We start from the raw sequence: 20,605 nt of genomic DNA on the forward strand, positions 1-20,605 counted from the left end.
TTCCTATTAACGATAAGCCTGATAAGCCTCCTCTAATCTCGCCTGCCCAGAAGGAAACAAGCAAAGAAATCTCCAAAGGACCACAAAAACCCCCGGGCTATCGGTTATGTCCCCTTCAAGTTGTAGGGGGAGGGGAATTTGGCCCAACCCGGGTACATGTCCCTTCTACCTCTCTGAGTTAAAGCAGATCAAGGCAAACCTGGGGAAGTTTTCAGATGATCCTGATAGGTACATAGATGTCCTATAGGGTCTAGGGCAAACCTTTGACTTCACTTGGAGAGAAGTCATGCTATTAGATCAAACCCTGGCCTTTAATGAAAAGAATGTGGCTTTAGCTGCGGCCCAAGAGTTTGGAGATAGCTGGTATCTTAGTCAAGTAAATGACAGAATGACAGCTGAAGAAAGGGACAAATTCCCTACCGGTCAGCAAGCTGTCCCCAGTATGGATCCCGACTGTGACTTTGACTCAAATCATGGGGACTGGAGTTGCAAACTTCTGTTGACCTGTGTTCTAGAAGAACTAAGGAGAATTAGGAAAAAGCCCATGAATTATTCAATGATGTCCACCATAACTCAGGGAAAGGAAGAAAATCCTTCTGTCTTCAAGTGGCTACGGGAGGCCTTAAGAAAATATACTCTCCTGTCACCTGACTCACTCGAGGGTCAACCGATCCTAAAAGATAAGTGTATTACCCAATCAGCTACAGATATCAGGAGAAAGCTCCAAAAGCAAGCCTTAAGCCCTGAACAAAATCTGGAGGCATTATTAAACCTGGCAACCTCAGTGTTCTATAACAGGGACCAAGAGGAACAGGCTCAAAAGGAAAAGCGAGATCAGAAAAAGGCCAGAGCCTTAGTCATGGCCCTCAGATAAACAAACCTTGGTGGTTCACAGAGGACAGAAAATGGAGCAGGCCAATCACCCGGTGGGGCTTGTTATCAGTGTGGTTTGCAAGGACACTTTAAAAAAGATTGTCCAATGAAGCTACCCCCTCACCCATGTCCACCATGCCGAGGCAATCACTGGAAGGTGCACTGCCCCAGAGGACAAAGTTTCTCGGGGCCAGAAGCCCCTAACCAGATGATCCAACAACAGGACTGAGGGTGCCCGGGACAAGCACCAGCTCATGTCATCACCCTCACTGAATCCCAGGTATTTAACCATTGAGGGGCAGGAAATTGACTTCCTCCTGGACACTGGTGCAGCCTTCTCAGTGTTAATCTCCTGTCCCAGACTGTCCTCAAGGTCCATTACCATTCGAGGAATCCTGGGACAGCCTGTAACCAGGTATTTCTCCCACCTCCTCAGTTGTAATTGGGAGACTTTGCAATAGATAGTAAGTATGTTTATCTAATCCTACATGGCCATGCTGCAATGTGGAGAGAAAGGGAGTTCCTAACTTCTAGGGAAACCCCCATTAAATATCACAAGGAAACCATGGAGTTATTGCACACAGTGCAAAAACCCAAAGAGGTGGCAGTCTTACACTGCCAAAGCCATCAAAAGGGGAAGGAGAAGGGAGAACAGCAGCATAAGTGGGTGGCAGAGGCAGGGAAAGACCAGCAGAAAGGAAAGAGAGAAAGAGAAAGTCAGAGAGAGAGAGAGAGAGGGAGAGAGAGAGAAGAGACAAAGAAGGAGTCAAAGAGAGAGACAGGAAGAGACAGGCAGAAAGTCAAAGAGAGAAGGAAAGAGAGGGAGAGACAGACAAAGAGAGTCAGAGAGAAAGAGAGAGACAAAGTTGAAGACAGAAGGAAAGAGAGAAAGAGAAAGTCAGAGAAAGAGACAGGAAGAAACAGACAGACAAAGAGAAGGAGACAGAGGAAGAGACAGAGAGGCAGAAAGTCAAACAGAGAAGGAAAGCAAGGAAGAGATAGAGACAAAGAAGGAGTTAAAGAGAGAGAAAGAAAGAAGCAGTAAAGAAAAAAGTGTACCTTATTCCTTTAAAAGCCAGGGTAAATTTGAAACCTATAATTGATAATTGAAGGTCTTCTCCATAACCCTATAAACACTCCAATACCACCTTGTTATCAGTGTAAACAAGGGCGTAGCTCAAAAGCACTGAGGCCACTGACAACCTATAGCCTTCCTATCAAAAATCCTTAACCCAGCAGGTTTCCTAACAGGGGATCTAAATCTTAATTAATTACTATACAAAGGTCCGAGCAGACTTAGGAAGAACTCACTTCAGGACAGGAAATAGACGGTTCCTTCCAGGCGATTAAGGGAAAAAGACACAATGGGTATTCAGTAAGTGACAAGGAAACTCTTGTAGAAGCAGAGTTAGAAAAACTGCCTAATAATTGGTCTGCTCAAACGTGGGAGTTGTTTGCACTCAGCCAAATCTTAAAGTACTTACAGTATCAGGAAGGAGCCATATATACGAATTCTAAGTTAACATAGACTGAACGAGGTCTTACTAATAGCTAAGAATAATTGAAATCCCAAACTTACAAGGTTTTCAACAAAAGTAAAGTTTGCTAAAAGTTAACAGTGTAACATGTATTATCCTACTACCAACACTCTCAAAGAATTTCTCAGTTTGCAAGAAATAACGATACCTATTCTTAACAATCCCAAATAGACTTTCACAGCAGTGACTCTCCAAAACCGCTGAGGCCTAGACCTCCTCACTGCTGAGAAAGGAGGACTCTGCACCTTCTTAGGTGAAGAGTGTTGTTTTTACTCTAATCAGTCAGAGAATAGTACGAGAGGCTGCCACGCATTTACAGAAAAAGGCTTCTGAAATCAGACAACGCCTTTCAAACTCTTATACCAACCTCTGGAGTTGGGTAACATGGCTTCTCCCCTTTCTAGGTCCCATGAAAGCCATCTTGCTATTACTTGCCTTCAGGCCCTGTATTTTTAACCTCTTTGTCAAATTTGTTTCCTTTAGGATCGAGGCCATCAAGCTACAGATGGTCTTACAAATGGAACCCCAAATGAGGTCAACTAACAACTTCTACTGAGGACCCCTGGACCAACCTGCTAGCCCTTTCACTGGCCTAAAGAGTTCCCCTCTGGAGGACACTACAACTGCAGGGCCCCTTCTTTGCCCCTGTCGAGCAGGCAGTAGCTAGAGTGGTCATTGCCCAATTCCTAACAGCAATTGGGGTGTCCTGTTTAGAGGGGTGATTGAGAAGTAAAGCCAGCCAGACTTCCTGGGTTGAGTGGGGACTTGGAAAACTTTTCTGTCTAGCTAAAGGATTGTAAACGCACCAATCAGCACTCTGTAAAAAAGCACCAATCAGCACTCTGTGTCTAGCTAAAGGATTGTAAATGCACCAATCAGCACTCTGTAAAATGGACCAATCAGCAGGATGTGGGCAGGGCCAAATAAGGGAATAAAAGCTGGCCACTTGAGCCAGCAGCAGCAACTGGCTCGGGTCCCTTCCACGTCGTGGAAGCTTTGTTCTTTTGCTCTTCACAATAAATCTTGCTGCTGCTCACTCTTTGGGTCCGCACTACCTTTATGAGCTGTAACACTCACTGTGAGAGTCTGCAGCTTCATTCCTGAAGTCAGCGAGACCAAGAACCCACCGGGAGGAACAAACAACTCCAGATGCACCACCTTTAACAGCTGTAACACTCACTGCCAAGGTCTGTGGCTTCACTCCTGAAGTCAGCGAGACCACGAGCCCAGTGGAAGGAAGAAACTCCAGACACATCTGAACATCTGAAGGAACAAACTCTGCACACACCATCTTTAAGAACTGTAACGCTCACTGTGAGGGTCCATGGCTTCATTCTTGAAGTCAGTGAGACCAAGAACCCACTGGAAGAAACCAATTCTGGACACACCTTGATCTTACAAAAAATGATTTTATATCAGATTGCATTATTTGTTGAGTGTCATTATTTGTTGACGAATTATTGGGGCACATTCCTTGAGGGAAAAGGCAGCAAGTTGCTTAAACCAAATGACCACTGCATACGTTCTAGATTTTTACCTTTTGCCATACAAAAACAAAGCAGTTAGATGGTCCAGAAATAAAAGTCTGATTCTAAACATGCTCAGAACCCTCCAGGATGATACAGTATTCTCTGTATCATAAGTGGTTTTGTACAAGATGGGCCGATGTGTAATACTGTTCCACTGGTATTTCTCCTCCTACTCTCCACCACCCCCTCATTTATGGTATGCCATTTAATGAAAGAACACCTTATAATCATTTCACACATCAACAATATCTAAAAGACTAGTCTAAAACTTCACACGAAAAGTCAAATTCTCTACTCCACAAGTAAGGAAACAAACTGCACACCAATAGAGTCATTTTCATTTTTTATTTAACTTACCACACTTTATCTACTAAGGTTTCAACTACCATCAAAGAATAAACTAATTGTAAACTGATTTTGAGTGCAATAGACGTTTTCATTTTAATAATAAAATCATCTTCTGCAATTTCTCCTATTGCCACCTGCACTCTGAATCCACACAGTCTAGTTGCTAAGTTGACCATATTTTACATGTATAGAACTAGAATTGAATCTTGGCTCCCCAGCTTTTGGGAACTGAACAACTTTGGGAAACCACAGCTTTACTGAGCTTTAATTTAACATACACGCATACTGGAACGTAATATAGACACTTTTTTTTTTTGAAGTCCCTTTGGGTCTGGAGAAAATAGGAACATTTAAGCTTCTCTTCCTCCTAGATTGATGACAACCTCCCTCTTTAAATAAACATAAACACAAAAATCAGTCCTTCTTTCAATGTTGGTTGAACAAATATACATATATTAAGTATCATAGCTGAAAACAATCAGTTCCCTCACCCCAGTCATCAGTTGAAATCAATGCCCTCATCAGACCATCTGCTGAATTACTCTGTGATGACAACTCGAGGCCCTTGCGGTTCATCTTGCTGGCCCAATCTTCCATTCTTTGAAGAAAATAAAGACTGGGAAATATACAGTCCAATCAAAGGCAGAGTCCTCTTACCACAACAAAGTTAAGTAACTTTGCTTAAGTAAAAATTATTTATTCCCAGAGAAACCAAAGGGTGCACTCAGAATACCTCAAGTAGCTACAGAAAAATGCACATTCGAAGACTTAAGCTTTTATCTCCATTCTGTTCCTAGACAATGGTGTCAAAGCAGCACAAAAGCCTCTACCTTTGAAATAACAATGTTCTCTTTAGTAAATTACTTGAAGATACTTTTGCAAGTATAGGAGTCTGACAGACCTAGAAACAAACTCCCAATCTTGCAGAAGAATGCATGTTTTCCAAAGAAGCAATGTCATGAATATGGCTGGCTTTCCTGTGTAACTCTCCAAAGCCTAGTTTACCCATTATATAATTGTGCTTTCTGGTTCTGCAGTTTCAGAAACCTGAGGACTGGAGGGTTGTTTCTATGGGTAAATGCATCTGAATTTCAAACACAAAAGGTTAAATTTTCTACTCCACAAGTCATCTACTACAACCTTAAAATAAGGCTTGATTCCTAAGTTTTCAAAAACTAAAACAGGAAAAACATTAAGTCAAGAAGCATTACATAAATCTTGCATAAAAATAAGTAACACAATAATACAGATTTCTTTTTTTTTTTTTTTTTGAGACACTTTGTCGCCCAGGCTGGAGTGCAGTGGCATGATCTGAGCTTACTTCAACCTCTGCCTCCTGGGTTCAAGCAATCCTCCTGCCTCAACCTCCCGAGTAGCTGGGATTACAGGCGCGCACCACCATGCCGGGCTAATTTTTGCATTTTTAGTAGAGATGGGGTTTCACCATGTTGGCCAGGCTGCTCTCGAACTCCTGAACTCAGGTGATCAGCCCCCTTCAGCCTCGCAAAGTGCTGGGATTACAGGCGTGAGCCACTGTGCCCGGCCAGTAACACAGAATTTTACATCTGGAAGAGATGTCAGAAATGATTTCGAACAACCCTTTATTTTTCATGTTAATCCTGTACAGTAAGAATCACCAATACATAACATCTCTGAATTCACTAAATTGAGAAAATAAAAATCCAGACATTGTTAGACTACCTATCAGGTATGCACAATGCTCTTTTTAATAAGTATTTAATACAATACACATATTAAATAATGCTCCATTTAATATAGGTCCTCTGTTGCCCAGAAGACCTATATTGGTTTCAACAGCAACAATTTTTTCCCCCTCCATTCAGAATTAATCATCCCAAATAGGCAATGCGAGCATATTTAAAACCGTTTAGGGGTTAATCTTCTCTATCATTGCTTACACCAGTGCCACGACCTTAAATTTAAATAGTTCTGACTGCTAAGGAATCTCAACACATTACATTCACACATTCCCGTGCACACAAATCCTGAATTTGAACATATGCTTGAGCACCTGGGCAAGTCATTTAGTATTTCCAAAGCACAGTTTCTTCATCTGTAAAATGGACACAACATACCTTCACAGGGATAAAAAGACCAAACTAAATAATGTGAAAACATGTTTGGGAAGAGTACAGATATACATATGAATGTTTGTTATGATTGTAAGAGCTCCAGATTCCTACATTTCACTAAAAGGAAGAATTTTGTTCAGATGTAGAAACTGAATGGACTACAGTTGCTGAGTCAGCATTACATACTTGAAAACCAAACAAGTTTCCATGGACTTTTCTATCTAAAGTTCCTTCTAGGGAAGTAGAGTAAGATGTTAAAACTTACGTATCTTCATTTTAATATTTTCACAGGTGGGGCATACACGTTCTTTCTTTCTTTTTTTTTTCTTGAGACTTTGAGACAGGGTCTCACTGTCACCTAGGGTGGTGTGCAGTGGCATGATCTCGGCTCACTGCAACCTCTGCCTGCTGGGTTCAAGTGATCCTCCTGCCTCAGCCACCTGAGTAGCTAGGATTATAGGCATTGCACCACCATGCCCAGCTAATTTTTGAATTTTTAGTAGAGATGGGGTTTCTCCACGTTGGCCAGGCTGGTTTTGAACTCCTGACCTCAAGTGATTTGCCTGCCTTGGCCTCCCAAAGTGCTGGGATTACAGGCATGAGCCACCATGTCTGGCCCACGGAGGATACATTTTCTACATTCCTCTCAAGGACAGGAACAGTATCTTAGGCATTATTTTAGCTGCAGTAACTGGAACAGAGACTGTCTCTGGGTTTAATAAATATTCATCAGAATATACGTGAGGTGGAAAGAGCTCTGGCCGTGGAGTAGACATTTGCTCTCATATCATGTATTACAAGTCCTTCAAGTATTCTGAGGCTTCATTTCCTTTTAAAAAGTCTACCCTGTCACTAGGCATGGTGGCTCATGCCTGTAATCCCAGCACTTTGGGAGGCCAAGACGGGCAGATCAAGAGGTCAGGAGATCGAGACCATCCTGGCTAACACGGTGAAACCCCGTCTCTACTAAAAAATACCAAAAACTAGCCGGGCGAGGTGGCGGGCGCCTGTAGTCCCAGCTACTCGGGAGGCTGAGGCAGGAGAACGGCGTGAACCCAGGAGGCGGAGCCTGCAGTGAGCCGAGATCGTGCCACTGCACTCCAGCCTGGGCAACAGAGCGAGACTCTGTCTCAAAAAAAATTAAAATAAAATAAAACAAAAGAAAAGAAAAACTCTACCCTATCAGTAATGCCCCTTTTATCCGATATCAGACATCCACACAGAATACCACAAATAAGGCCTTTGAGTGACAAAAAGAAAAAGTTTCTAATGAAGTCCATGCATGCACTTTACGCATACTAGAGACCTAGTGATTCTTATTTTAAGCGTGTGTGTGTATCTGAGACAGTTCTCCCTCTGTCGCCTAGGCTGGAAGGCAGTAGTACCATCAGAACTCACTGCAGCCTCGATCTCCCAGGCTCAAGCAATCCTCCCATCTCAGCATTCCAAGGAGCTAGGACAACAGGCACATACCACCGTGCCCGGCTAATTTGTTAACATTTTTATTTTTATTTTGTAGAGACTAGGTCTCCCTGTGTTGCCAAGGCTGGTCTTGAACTCCTGGGCTCGAATGATCCTCCCGCCCTGGCCTCCCAAAGTGTTGGAATTCCAAGCATGTGCCACTGCATTTGGACTATTAAGAGTATTTCTAATAAACTGTTATTTGGTTATATTTCCCACTGGTGGTTAAAAGCACTAAGATAAGATAGATCAGATGTCCAAGGAAAGAGAAATTGGAGAACCCTAAAGGTTTCTCTCGCTGATACACGAAGTAGAACCAAACCTTCCCAAAAAGGCAGATCCAATTCAATCCAAAACTATTCTACAGCCTAATATCACCAAACACTTGACAAAATATTATGCGGGCTCCATCTCTTACCTCAGAATTAGAGTCAACCTGTGATAAATTTAATCCCATCTTTAATTACAGTTAAAGAATGAATGCTCAGCAAATACTTCATTTTAACACTATCCACTGCTACCCTACTCATAACCTTGGAAGAAATGATAAGCCCTTTTTCCTTATTCAAGCAATCTGCTCACTAGCTGTTCTTTTATTTTTTACTACATGACAGTAACGAGTTGCAATGGAAAGGTCAACTGATTTTAACCTGAATTGGAATTATCTAAGAGCATTTTACATACAGAGATAAAATGGATTACTTTACAGAATTAATTTTACCCCCAATAATGCTAATACACTTTACAGAAGTACAATGTTATTATTTGCTAACTACAGGTAATCAGCTACTTCAAGGCAGTGACCATGTTTGCCCATTGGAATTGTTAAAGCACACAACAGAGCACTGTAGCCAACAGAATAATTAATATTGCTGAGAATGTCTTCAAAAGACTTTCATGTATCGCTAACAGGATTCCAAATGCATGTAAGTCTTTTGGAAAGTTAGTTACATCTTTAATAATCTTGAGCAAATTATGGTTTATTCACTAGACGGATAAATGTGAGAAACTGATTTTTGATAAATCTCAGGATAAGAATTGTGTATTTAAAAAATTTTTTAAATGGCCAGGTGTGGTGGCCTGTAATCCCAGCATTGTGGGAGGCCGAGGCGGGTGGATCACGAGGTCAGGAGATCAAGACTATCCTGGCTAACTCAATGAAACCCCGTCTCTACTAAAAATACAAAAAATTAGCCAGGCGTGGTGGTGGGCGCCTGTAGTCCCAGCTACTCGGGAGGTTGAGGCAAGAGAACGGCGTGAACCCGGGAGGCGGAGCTTGCAGTGAGCCGAGATCGCGCCACTGCACTCCAGCCTAGCCTGGGCTACAGAGTGAGACTCTGTTTCAAAAAAAAAAAAAAAAAAAAAAAAAACAGAAATAACTGTGTATCAAATGTAATTACAATTATTTCTTTTTAAGAAACTGAAATTGCATTGGAAAAAAAGACTGGAAAGAAAAGTTAGCAGTATTTGTAGTTGGGTAATGAGACTATGGTTATTTTCTTTTCTCTGTATGCTAAATTTTACTTAATAAATATGCACTAGTTTTACAATGAAACAAAGAAAAAAAGAGGAAGGAAGGAAGAAAAGAAGGAAGAAAGGAGGGAAAGGAGGAAATGGGAAGGAGCATTGCTTAAAGGTAGCAAAATGGCCTAATTAGTCCAGCTAGTTACCACTTAGTTAAATACTATAATTACGTTTTTACCCTAGCAAGGAACTTTCTAAGTGATCACAAATGTTAACTAAGTCATATAATATCTGCACTGAAGGGACATCTTACCTAATTCTGTCATTTGACAGGTGTAGCAAAGAAATTATAATTATACAATGCTTTACAGTTTACAAAGTGTGTTCAAAATGTCACATCATCTGTCCTTCAAATACTCCTGAAATAGGTTCATATGCCCCATTTTAAGGATCAAGAAATTGAGGGTTACAGAGATAGTAATGTGCCTTAATAATAATGTCTATGATTTATCAAATGTTTACTACGTGCCAGACTCTGGGTTAAGCACAATCCTGTGAAAATTATCCCTACTTTATAGATAGAAGGTGAAGGGGCCAGGCGCGGTGGTGACTCACACCTGTAATCCCAGCACTTCGGGAGGCCAAGGCGGGTAGATCACTTGAGCCCAGGAGTTCCAGACCAGAAGGCCAAACCCCTATGATGCCGGGGGGGGGGGGGGGGGGGGGGGGGGGGGGGGGGGGGGCGGCAATTAGCCGGGCATGGTGGCACCCACCTGTAGTCCCAGATACTTGGGAGGCTGAGGTAGGGGGATGGCTTGAGCCCAGGAGACAGAAGTTGCAGTGAGCCGAGATAATGCCACTGCCACTGCACTCCAGCCTGGGCAGCAGAATGAGACCCTATCTCAAAATAAAAATTAAAAAAAGGAGAGAAAAGAGAAAGTGAAGGGTAGCCAGGCACAGTGGCTCACGCCTGTAATCTCAGCACTTTGGGAGGCCAAGACAGGAGGATCACTTGAAACCAGGAGTTGGAGACCAGCCTGAGCAACATAGCAAGACCCTGGCTCAACAAAAAATTTTAAAAAAAGCCAAGGTTCGTGGTGTGAGCCTGTAGTTCCAGCTACTTGGGAGACTGAGGCCGGAGGATCACTTGAGCCCAGGAGTTCCAGGCTGAAGTGAGCTATGATCGCATCAATGCACTCCAGCCTGGGCGACAGAGCAAGATCCCGTCAACAGAACAGAACAGAACACAACAGAGAAAAAGAAAAAAAAAGAAAAGGAAAGGAAGAAGGAAGGAAGAAGGAAGATAGGTAGGTAGGTAGATTAGTTGACTTGCTTGAGATCATACAGCTAAGTCACTACTCTCATTCTAAGCCATACACTTAAAACACTTAAAACAGAAGTCTTGAGTTACCTATAATTCAACTTCACAGAGCCCTTTAGTAGCGTTGGCTTATGATCCAGTCCCAAGTTCTCTCTTTTAAGAGTTACTAAGTCTGACAGCCATTATGAGGGTCTATAAGCAAAAGCACTAGCCCAGTCATACCCCAAAACTCATGTTGGCGGAGAGCCCATGCCTCAGAAGAAAGGCGTGAATAACTAGAGCGTAGGGGACAAAGCTAAGAAGTCTTATAATGCACACATTAAGAAACAACCAAGAATTCAAAGGAAACACTCCCCAGAGCAGCAAGGATAGCAACATCACGATATCAACAATTCCAGCACCTTACACTCCTGTAACCTAGCGCAATTTCCGCAGAGCCTTCAGGTTCATCTCAACGGATCCTCACAAAAACCTGTGGGCTGGGCTGGGCAGAGCGGGAAATCAGTCTCACTTTACACAAGAAGCCGAAAGGAACGCAGAAGAGGGCCGGGTGGGCAGAAAAGCACGAGATTAAGAGCCAGGGGCAGCCACCTGTGGTGACTGGGCGCCTCCACTGACCGGAGGAAGAACGCAAGGCCCGCGGCGAGGACAAGGCCCAGAGAGGCCGAGGTGCTGAATCCATCGCCCGCCGAGGCTCAGGGCCTTGGAGGTCGGCCCAGGCGCCTATCTACTCACGTTGGACCAGCTGGTCTCCAGAGAAGGCAGACGAGCAGCTGGTGACCAAAGCACAGGGTACGCCCGCAGCCATAGCTGCGCTCGCGAGCCGGTTCCGTCTGGCAGCCGCTTCCGCCTTGGACTGCACCATGGCCGCCGGCGCGAGGGGGAGACACGCCGGGGAGGGCGTTCTCGGAATGACCAAGCTGCCCTGACCCCGCCCCCAGACCCCCTTCCGCTCCCAGCGTGGAACAGGCCAGGCCGCGCGTGGTGTTGCCATGGGGACTAGCGGCCCCGGCTGAAGGTTTCCATGCTTGGGGAAACCTCCTCCGCGCATCCGCGGAGGTAGCAACTCCCTGACCTAGCCATGGCTCAGAACACTGAAAACCACGACCCTGTCGGATCCATCTTAATCCAGGTGGGAAACGGGCCTCCCCTGGCCCTGCCCAGCCGCGCCACTTCCGAGCGAGGCCCCGCGCGCCGATTCACTGGCGCTTAGCCATTTGGTGCGCCGTCCCTAGACTGCCTTCTACACGCGAGAGGCTCCCCAAAATGCCCACCCAGACCTTCCCCCACGGCTTAGCGCACTCCCAGTGACTTACCGTGTAGGTTACGCCCCAGAAGTACGACCTTTCTGCCTCTGGGAAAACTCAGGCTGAGGCCCCATTTTTAAATGTTACATTCTGAAAAATTTGAACCCATGACGTCAGGAGCGGAGGAGAGACAAATGACACTCTAGGAGGTGATAAGAAATTTGGAGACAAATTGAAATATGTGCATTGCTTTTCTTAAACTCCTCAGTTTTTTATATCTAAATGTTCCTTGTTGGGGAACACACACACAGAAAAATCAAGATAACTTGGAATGAAAAGATGTAACATTTAGAAACTTGGTGAAAGAGCTTTTTAATTTGAGAGGGGAAATGTCAAGAAAGTCTTGTCCAATACAGGACAATTTGTAACAGTTGCACTCAGATGCTTCTGAAATGATGATGGCATTTTGTTTTCACATTTATGTGAGGTAGCTTTAAGATATTTCCACATATATCATCGGTTTTAACTATCACATATATAATAGCTGCATTTGACTAAGTCTTGAAGTCATTTGTCTAAGGTCACTATCAGGACTGTCACTCGGTCGGTCTGAAGTGGGTCTTATGAAAGGGATCTAATTTTTCTGGCAGAATTTTTATCTCTTACCTCCCATCTGGGAGAGACTTCCCTAAATCTACCTTTTCCCAAATACAAGCCCCTAAACTCACCAATTTCATACACTTCCCCTTTAAGAATCATACCTAAATCTTACCTGATCTTTTATCACCCTCACTTTCACCATCACCCAGCAATGAATTTAACCAAACTGCAAAGTCTGAGGGAACAGTCCCCAAAAAACTGCCCTAACTTCAACACTCACTACCTGCAAGTTTAGGGATCCCCAGAACCACCTCACTCAGACAAGCTGGGTACAAACTTAGGGGCTGCATCACCACCCTCACATTCAATGATTCACTAGAACTATTCGTAGAACTCAGGAAAGTGCTGTGCTCACACCTCCAGTTTTATTATACTGAAAGCATACAAATTAATCAGCCAAGGGAAGAGATGCATAGGACAGAGTCCAGGAGGGGTCCAAATATAGAGCTTTTGGTAATCTTATCCCTGTGGAATCATGCACATCATTACCTGCATTACTTCCTCCCAGCCACAATATGTGACAATATGCATAGAATATTGCAACTAGAGAAGCTTATCTGAGGCTTTGATGTCCAGAATTTTTACTGGGGCTCAGTCTCACACTGCCCTTGTGGTTGCCCATTAATCTCCATCCCCTCCTGAATACTTTTAGTCTCCCACTGTTCCAGAGGTCTGAGCTGATACAGCATGGATCAAAACACCCATTATAAATCATGTTGTTAGACTGTCTGGTGGCTAAAGCCCACAGACAAAGACTTTTCTATCAGGCAGGACATCCCAGGGGCCTAGAGATCACCTCCCAGTAGCCAGGGGCAAAGACTGGACCCCTCTTTGGGTAAGGTTAATTCTTTGCTGCACATACCCCCTCTTTTTATAGATTCCAAATAATTAGAACAATAATGGAGACTCCTACCTAGGATACAACACTATAGTAATAGATAACTGTTGACACTGACTTGTGAGATGGGTCAGAAGAGCTAATAGTCATATCCTTTTTGATATGCACCCCTACTTGTTTAAAAGGATTCCTGTGGACATATCAAGTAAAGGGCTGTGTAGAGGAAGAGAGCCTACCTGTTAACCAGATTATTAAGACTGAAATTCTATTCTCTACATGTAGAATATGTATAGTGAGGACATTTGGAAGACTTTCCCTACTTTCCCAATGAATCCTGAGAATTTGTGAGTATGTAGCACCACCCAAATGTGCCAACATGGATTCCACTTCTATTTGGGGCTATGGTTTATTTCCCTTAGACAGGCTACCAATAATTAGTATGTCTAGTGGAAAGCACTTGATGGCGAGTCAGAATACTGAGATCTGACCATAGCTTTGGCATTCTCACAAGTAGCGACTTTGAGCTAGTCACTTCACCTCTCTGGACCTCTTCCTCTTCCATAGGGACACTTTCCTCTTCCTTAAGACATATAGTTTGGATTAGGTTCACTTCTGACTCTAAATTGTCCCAATTTCCCCAAGCTACATCATTTACTGTAAAAGTAGACTTCCTTTCTTGTTAGCCTAGGCAATCAAATTGTTTCTGGCAAATCAGTGAGTGAGTGAGTGTGTGTGTGCTATAGACTGTAAAGCAGACGTACTTTAAATTTCGACTTGCTTCACCCCTAATATGGTCAGTTAGGTTCGTGTATGAATCAGATATATTAAACAGCTTTTTAGACCAGTGGTTCTCAAAGGTGTTGTAAGTATTATTTTTTAGCTCCAGTTTACAGAAGACACTTAAGTACAAAGAAGTAAAGCATCTTGCCCATTGTAATACATCCAGTATGTATTGATCCTTAAATAGGCTATGGCATGTTTACGAAGTAATCTTGAAGAAGTGTGGTAGCGACTCTGGGAAGTTTCCAATCATACTTTGTAAATCTTAGAAGCTTTGTTTTTATGCTTTATTAAAATGTGGTGTATTCTTAACATATCTTTATAAACGCTTGCTTGACCCAAATATTATACATGTTTGTGTAACAAATATTACTTGATTTTATGATTCAAAATTAGCTTTTTAATTAAAATCCAGCAATTGTGTGTTAACACAAAAAAACAATAATTGTGTGTTAACACTGAATAAGGGAGCTCAATTGACAATTTGCTATTTTCATTCTTTCTTATCAACCTCGCTGGTCTGATTTGCCAGGTGCATACAATATAAAAATGAATGAAGTTGGCCAGGTGTGGTGGCTCATGCCTGTAATCCCAGCACTTTGGGAGGCTGAGGCAGGTGAATCACTTGAGGTCAGGAGTTCAAGACCAGCCTGGCCAACATGGCAAAACCCTGTCTCTACTAAAAGATACGAAAATTAGCTAGGCATCGTGGCAGGCACCTGTAATCCCAACTACTTGGGAGGCTGAGGCAGGGAGAATTACTTGAACCCGGGAGGTGGAGGTTGCAGTGAGCCAAGATTGCGCCACTACACTCCAGCCTGGGCAACACAGCAAGACTCCGTGTCAAAAAAAAAAAAAGGCCAAGCGCAGTGGCTCATGTCCCAGCACTTTGGGAGGCTGAGACGGGCGGATCACCTGAGGTCAGGAGTTCGTAGACCAGCCTGGCCAACATGGTAAAACCCTGTCTCTACTGAAAATACAAAAATTAGCCAGGCATGGTGGCAGGCTCCTATAATCTCAGCTACTTAGGAGACTGAGGCAGTAGAATCGCTTGAACCCGGGAGGTGGAGGTTGCAGTGAGCTGAGATCGCGCTGTTGCACTCCAGCCTAGGGGACAAGAGTGAGACTTTGTCTCAAAAAAAAAAAAAAAAAAAAAGAATGAAGTTAATGTTAAAGATAATTGAGGTAATGAGAATGACTCAGCCAAACTCTAGCAGAGATGAAGAAAATGGAATTTATATTGCTTTTGACAGTGTAGAGTCTGGTTTCATGGCTCTTGTAAAGTCTAGAGCAAATGTTTGCTGTATTAAATCTTTCAAGGGCTTCTCATTAAGTAGCTCTGTCCCCAAATTGTCAAAATAATAATCTTTCTCCAAGTAGAAAATTTATGGAAAACAAAGTGTTTGATGATCACAGAGATGATGGATGAGATGTAAAATTTCAATATGGTAGATTTGGATCTATTTGAAGAAAGAACAGAGATTTAGAACTCAATCTCTTTTTCTACCCAAGTCCAGTATAACTTTTTCTATAGTACTTGTCTTTATTGCAATTATACAAACAGATGAGTGGTTGTTAGAGGGGAGGAGAAAATAACTAGCAAGAAAAGGAAAAACTCTTGAGAAAGATTAGGGAGCAAGTTATTCAATTAATATTTACGTAAATTCAATCAACATTTACAGAGTGTTAGTTTCACTTTCACTAACACTCTGTAAGGAGTTTCACCAGGTTTTACAAGTCAGAAGAGGAGAATTAACATTTGTTCAGTGCCCTCCTGTGTGCTTAACACTATACAAAGTACTTATATATTTTTACTCATTTTGTTCTTGCCACTGTTTTGAGATAGCTATTATTATTCCCATTTTACAGATGAGAACACGAAGCCTCTAAGAGACTAAGTAACTTTCCCAAATTCAGTTTAGTAAAGAAGGAAGCAGGATTCCAATTCACATCTGTCAGCACCAAAGCCTATATTGATTCATTTTCATACATATTCCTTTCATTTTCATTCAACAGTTTTAAGTAAAGTAATTCTTTTTTATCCTGGACAAAGAAATTAGAAATTCAGAAAATTTGGATGTATATGGAAATCATGTGACTAATAAGTGATCGAGCTAGGAATTATATTCAGCTGCCTTTTATTGAGTTCTTGCTATGTACCAAGGCTGTTACATACTATCTCACAACCCTGTCAGGAAGTATCATTGTCCACACAAGGCAGGTGAAAAAAAACAAACCTTTGGCACAGTTTTTACTCCCTCCTGTAGTTGATAGACATAGTTACAGAAATATACATGGAGCTACAGATACTAGAAGAGGGAAAGTCAGTACATTCAAAGGACGAACCAAAAACTGCAGGCCTAGAAAGGGCCTTGCCCCTGAACTCCCTCTCTCTACTTTCCAAATGTCTTCAGACAATAGATGGCAAATCAGCTTGCAGCAGTAATTTGGACAAAACAATAGAAAGAAGTACATCTTTATCCTTAGTGCTTACAAGCAAGCAGTAGGTATGCTCAAATTTCAATCTGTGAGCTCTGAAGGCCTTACCTGACAATTTGTGCAGAGTACAAATGACCAGATGTGTCTGCCAGCCTTTGATGCCCATCAGTGAAAAGATGTAAATTCTGATCTTTTGAATACTTGGCTCCATGGGAACATTTGAGATTAATCAATAACACAGGCTGGATCAATGTTGAGTCCAGTTATACTAACAGAGAAAAAGTAACTTCTTCAAAATGCCTTTAGCAACCCAATTTGCAGATTGTTATTGGTGTGACCATTGCTGAAACAGGTGCTGGGTTCATAAATTTGCGTAACAAAATGTTTTTCTTGTGGCAGCAGCCCATACAATAATTGGTGCCATCTGTATTTATCTGAAGTTTGGTTTCTAATATGAATGCAGCGAATCTTGTGCTTTCTAATTTCATAGGGCCCATTTTATTCTGAGGGTGCCTGATGTTGAGAGATGTTCATCATTTCCAAGGAAAATACAAATTGAAGGAAAAATGTTAAAGTAATAACATATGTTCCTTTTTCTTCAGGGATTATTTTCATTTCTCACTACATAAAACAAAATCAAGGTCACAACACCTACCAAACTACTTCTTCAGAGCAGTAAGTGGGGAAGACCCAGCCTAGGATGGAAAACCAACAGGCACTGACAACACATTTACAATAGTCTTTTGAAAGACATTGCTTCTGCTACAACTTCTTTGCTGGAAGATTTTTGTTTTCTTTCCTCTTAACCAATTTGTGGAAATTGGAGTCTATCACAAACCTCTTATTTCTGACTCAACTCTTTTACCACTTAAGAAAGCAGAAACCATTTGAGTTGCAGTGTTATCTTAAATCTATTTCTAATGGGAGAAGGAAAAACAGAAATAATATGAAAGCATCATTTTTCACAATCTGAAAGACAATAATAGAGCATTCCCAATAAAGAATACCTTAGAAGGGCCAGGCACGGTGGCTCAAGCCTGTAATCCCAGCACTTTGGGAGGCCGAGACGGGCGGATCATGAGGTCAGGAGATCAAGACCATCCTGGCTAACGCAATGAAACCCCGTTTCTACTAAAAAATACCAAAAACTAGCCGGGCGAGGTGGCAGGCGCCTATAGTCCCAGCTACTTGGGAGGCTGAGGCAGGAGAATGGAGTAAACCCGGGAGGCGGAGCTTGCAGTGAGCTGAGATCCGGCCACTGCACTCCAGCCTGGGCAACAGAGCGAGACTCCGTCTCAAAAAAAAAAAAGAATGCCTTAGAACCAGACTGGGCGTGCTGACTCACGCCTGTAATCCCAGCACTTTGGGAGTCTGAGGTGGACAGATCATGAGGACAGGAGTTTGAGACCAGCCTGACCAACATGGAGAAACCCCGTCTCTACTAAAAATACAAAAATTAGCCAGGCGTGGTGGCATGCACCTGTAATCCCAGCTACTCAGGAGGCTGAGGCAGGAGAATTGCTTGAACCTGGGTGGCGGAAGTTATAGTGAGCCAAGATCACGCCGTTGCACTCCAGCCTGAGCAACAGAGCAAAACTCCATCTCCAAAAAAAAAAAAAAAAGAAAAGAAATACCTTACAACCATAAAACTGGTCCTTTTCAATGAATACCATAAAATCAGCTTTATGTCTCTACCAATTCAAGTACATAGCAAACCTTTAAGATAAATAACTGCTATAGGTGGACTGTGTGTGGATTATTTCAGTATTTTTCATTTTTTATACCTATAGATCCATGAAGACCTTTATCAGTTAAAGGAGGAATTAACAAAATTCTCACCTGAGGAAAAAGGAGAGACTCTAGACATTCAGAGTCTTGAAACAGCAATCAAAAGGACTGAAATGGGGTTAAAAGTAAGTAGAGCTTTAGATATTAAATGAAATACTGGAAGGATACAAAGCATCCTCTAGAAAAAAGGAATTGCAGTTCTCATAGAATCCTGCATAATTCTGTAACAAAGCTGAATTTAGGGTAGTCATCAGCATTCTTGTTTTGTTATTTGTTCTCGTGATAATTATTAACTGATTGGTTTATATTCTGTCATATTTCACAAAGAATTTAAGTAGGTTAAATGTAAGATTATGCAGTGACAACTCCTAAAATCTGGTTTTATAAAAATAACTTGGAGTATGAAAAATAATTACTCTCACTTGATCTTAACCAAAAGGCCAAGAAGCAATGAAAAATAATTACTGTCAATCCAACAATATACCTGACCAATATATTGCAGATTTTCTGGGATTTACTGAGATTCCACAAAAGAAGAGTTGGCTGGGCACAGTGGTGCAGGCCTGTAATCCCAGCACTTTGGGAGGCCAAGGCAGGCAGATTACTTGAGTCCAGAAGTTTGACATCAGCCTGGGCAACATGGCAAAACCCCATCTCTACAAAAAATTTTTTTAAAAATTAGCCAGGCATGGTGGCACACGCCTGTAGACCCAGCTACTCAGGAGGCTGAGGTGGGAGGATCTCTTGAGCCCAGGAAGTCAAGGCTGCAATGAGCCTTGATTGCCCCACTGCATTTCAGCCTGGGCTACAGAGTGAGACCCTGTCTCAAAAAAAAAAAAAAAAAAAGAAAACTAAATCAAAAATAAGAGTTGACTTTCCCCTAATAGCCTAAATATTTTGAGCTATTTGTTTTTGTAATATTTTCATCAAGTGGGCAAAACTAAAGAAATATACCAATATTGGGCCAGAGAAATAAAGTAGATAGGAACTTCATCATTACAAACAGATCTAAGGTCAGGGGAGAATCCAGTCTTCAGACCAGGATAATATTCATTTACGAAACAAGCTAATGGAGTCCATCTTCCAAATAAGGTCCATCTCCAGCTTCTAGACCTCTTATTTTCAGTGTCTCTGCTCTTGATTCAGACTTTTAATCTACTCTGTTACCTGCTTCATCTCTGAACTCCTAAGGCTGTGAGAAATGCGGTATATTTTGTAGCACATCATTGTCATATTACCTGATGATGAGAGGGCTGGACCCAGCTGGAGTCTTTGGGTTGGCTCATTTAAATAATGTTACCTAAAGACCAAATGCTTTCTTTGGATGCTTGCTTGAAGTCCCTGTAAGAAAAAGACATTACTCCATGTCTGTATTGCCTAGTAGATTTACCTGGCTAAAAATCTACTGACTATTGTGCACTATTTTATTTGTAGAGAGTGCCATAGAGGCTGGCCAATATAGGGAAACCCTGTCTTTGCAAAAAATAAAAAAATTCGCCAGGTGTGGTGGCGTGTGCCTGTGGTCCCAGCTGCTCAGGAGGCTGAGGTGGAAGGATTGCTTAAGCCCAGGAGGTTGTGGCTGCAGTGAGACATTATGACACCACTGCCCTCCACTCTGGGCCACAGAGCAAGACCCTGTCTCAAAAAAAAAAAAAAAAGAGTGTGCCACAGGTCACTCCAGCTTTGAGTCTTAGTTTATTATGCTTTCTGCAATAGTTGAAGTAATTTGGCCTTGCGATGCCTAATGATACTTTAGGCATGTAATAATACATAGCATCTTGTGGTTTTGACTTAATTACAGGATTCAGAGTGTTAACCTAATGAAGTAAATTAGCTGGGTATCTTAAGTCCACAATAATTGCCTAAACTTTGACATTTCTGTAACAGATTCACATTGAGAAGTATTTAAATGTTGTAAACCAGAATGTATTAACGACTGCTGTTAATGATGAGAGCTTATATACTCTCCAGGCTTCCAAATGGTAAGTAAAATAGCCATTTAGAGCCCAAGGTAAATAAAATTGAGAAATAACTTTTCTCATTCAAGTGAGATGACTATAAAATATAGGCAACATTTTCTTGGCTTTGTTAACATCCTTTCTATTCAGTAGAGATTTTGCATAAGAAGTTAATGGTAGATCAAGTACAGTGAACATTGTTCAGGTGAGGGATGCATTAAAACCAAGACTACACCACTAAATAATATTAGGCAGTTTCATCCCTACT

At 42.1% G+C, this 20,605-nt stretch overlaps 2 protein-coding genes across 12 annotated transcripts in view; one reads left to right on the forward strand and one right to left on the reverse strand.

Annotated features, from left to right (window-relative positions):
* The window catches only part of AAGAB (alpha and gamma adaptin binding protein), a 59,769-nt gene extending 48,235 nt beyond the window's left edge, over nucleotides 1-11,534 (reverse strand). The window contains exon 1 of one of the 2 annotated variants that reach the window (XM_023220777.2): nucleotides 11,363-11,534. In XM_023220777.2, the coding sequence (XP_023076545.1) occupies nucleotides 11,363-11,492 (130 nt within the window). In that variant the 5' untranslated portion in view covers nucleotides 11,493-11,534. Of the gene's footprint in view, nucleotides 1-11,245 lie in introns of both variants that reach the window. The other variant, XM_023220778.2, reaches the window with a different exon arrangement.
* Nucleotides 11,535-11,589: 55 nt separating this feature from the next.
* IQCH (IQ motif containing H) overlaps nucleotides 11,590-20,605 on the forward strand; it is a 255,305-nt gene continuing 246,289 nt past the window's right edge. For 8 of the 10 annotated variants that reach the window (XM_023220769.2, XM_023220767.2, XM_023220772.2 and 5 more), the window contains exons 1-2: nucleotides 11,590-11,759; nucleotides 18,382-18,504. Coding sequence is in view for 2 of the 10 variants with exons in the window: in XM_023220766.2 (XP_023076534.1) it covers nucleotides 11,709-11,759; nucleotides 18,382-18,504; nucleotides 20,267-20,361 (269 nt within the window). In the remaining 8 variants the exon portion in view is untranslated. Of the gene's footprint in view, nucleotides 11,760-18,381; nucleotides 18,505-20,266; nucleotides 20,362-20,605 lie in introns of all 10 variants that reach the window. The other 2 variants (XM_023220766.2, XM_023220776.2) reach the window with 1 other exon arrangement.

This window comes from Piliocolobus tephrosceles, chromosome 6 (genome assembly GCF_002776525.5).
Source record: "Piliocolobus tephrosceles isolate RC106 chromosome 6, ASM277652v3, whole genome shotgun sequence".
NCBI classification, from domain to species: Eukaryota; Metazoa; Chordata; class Mammalia; order Primates; family Cercopithecidae; genus Piliocolobus; species Piliocolobus tephrosceles.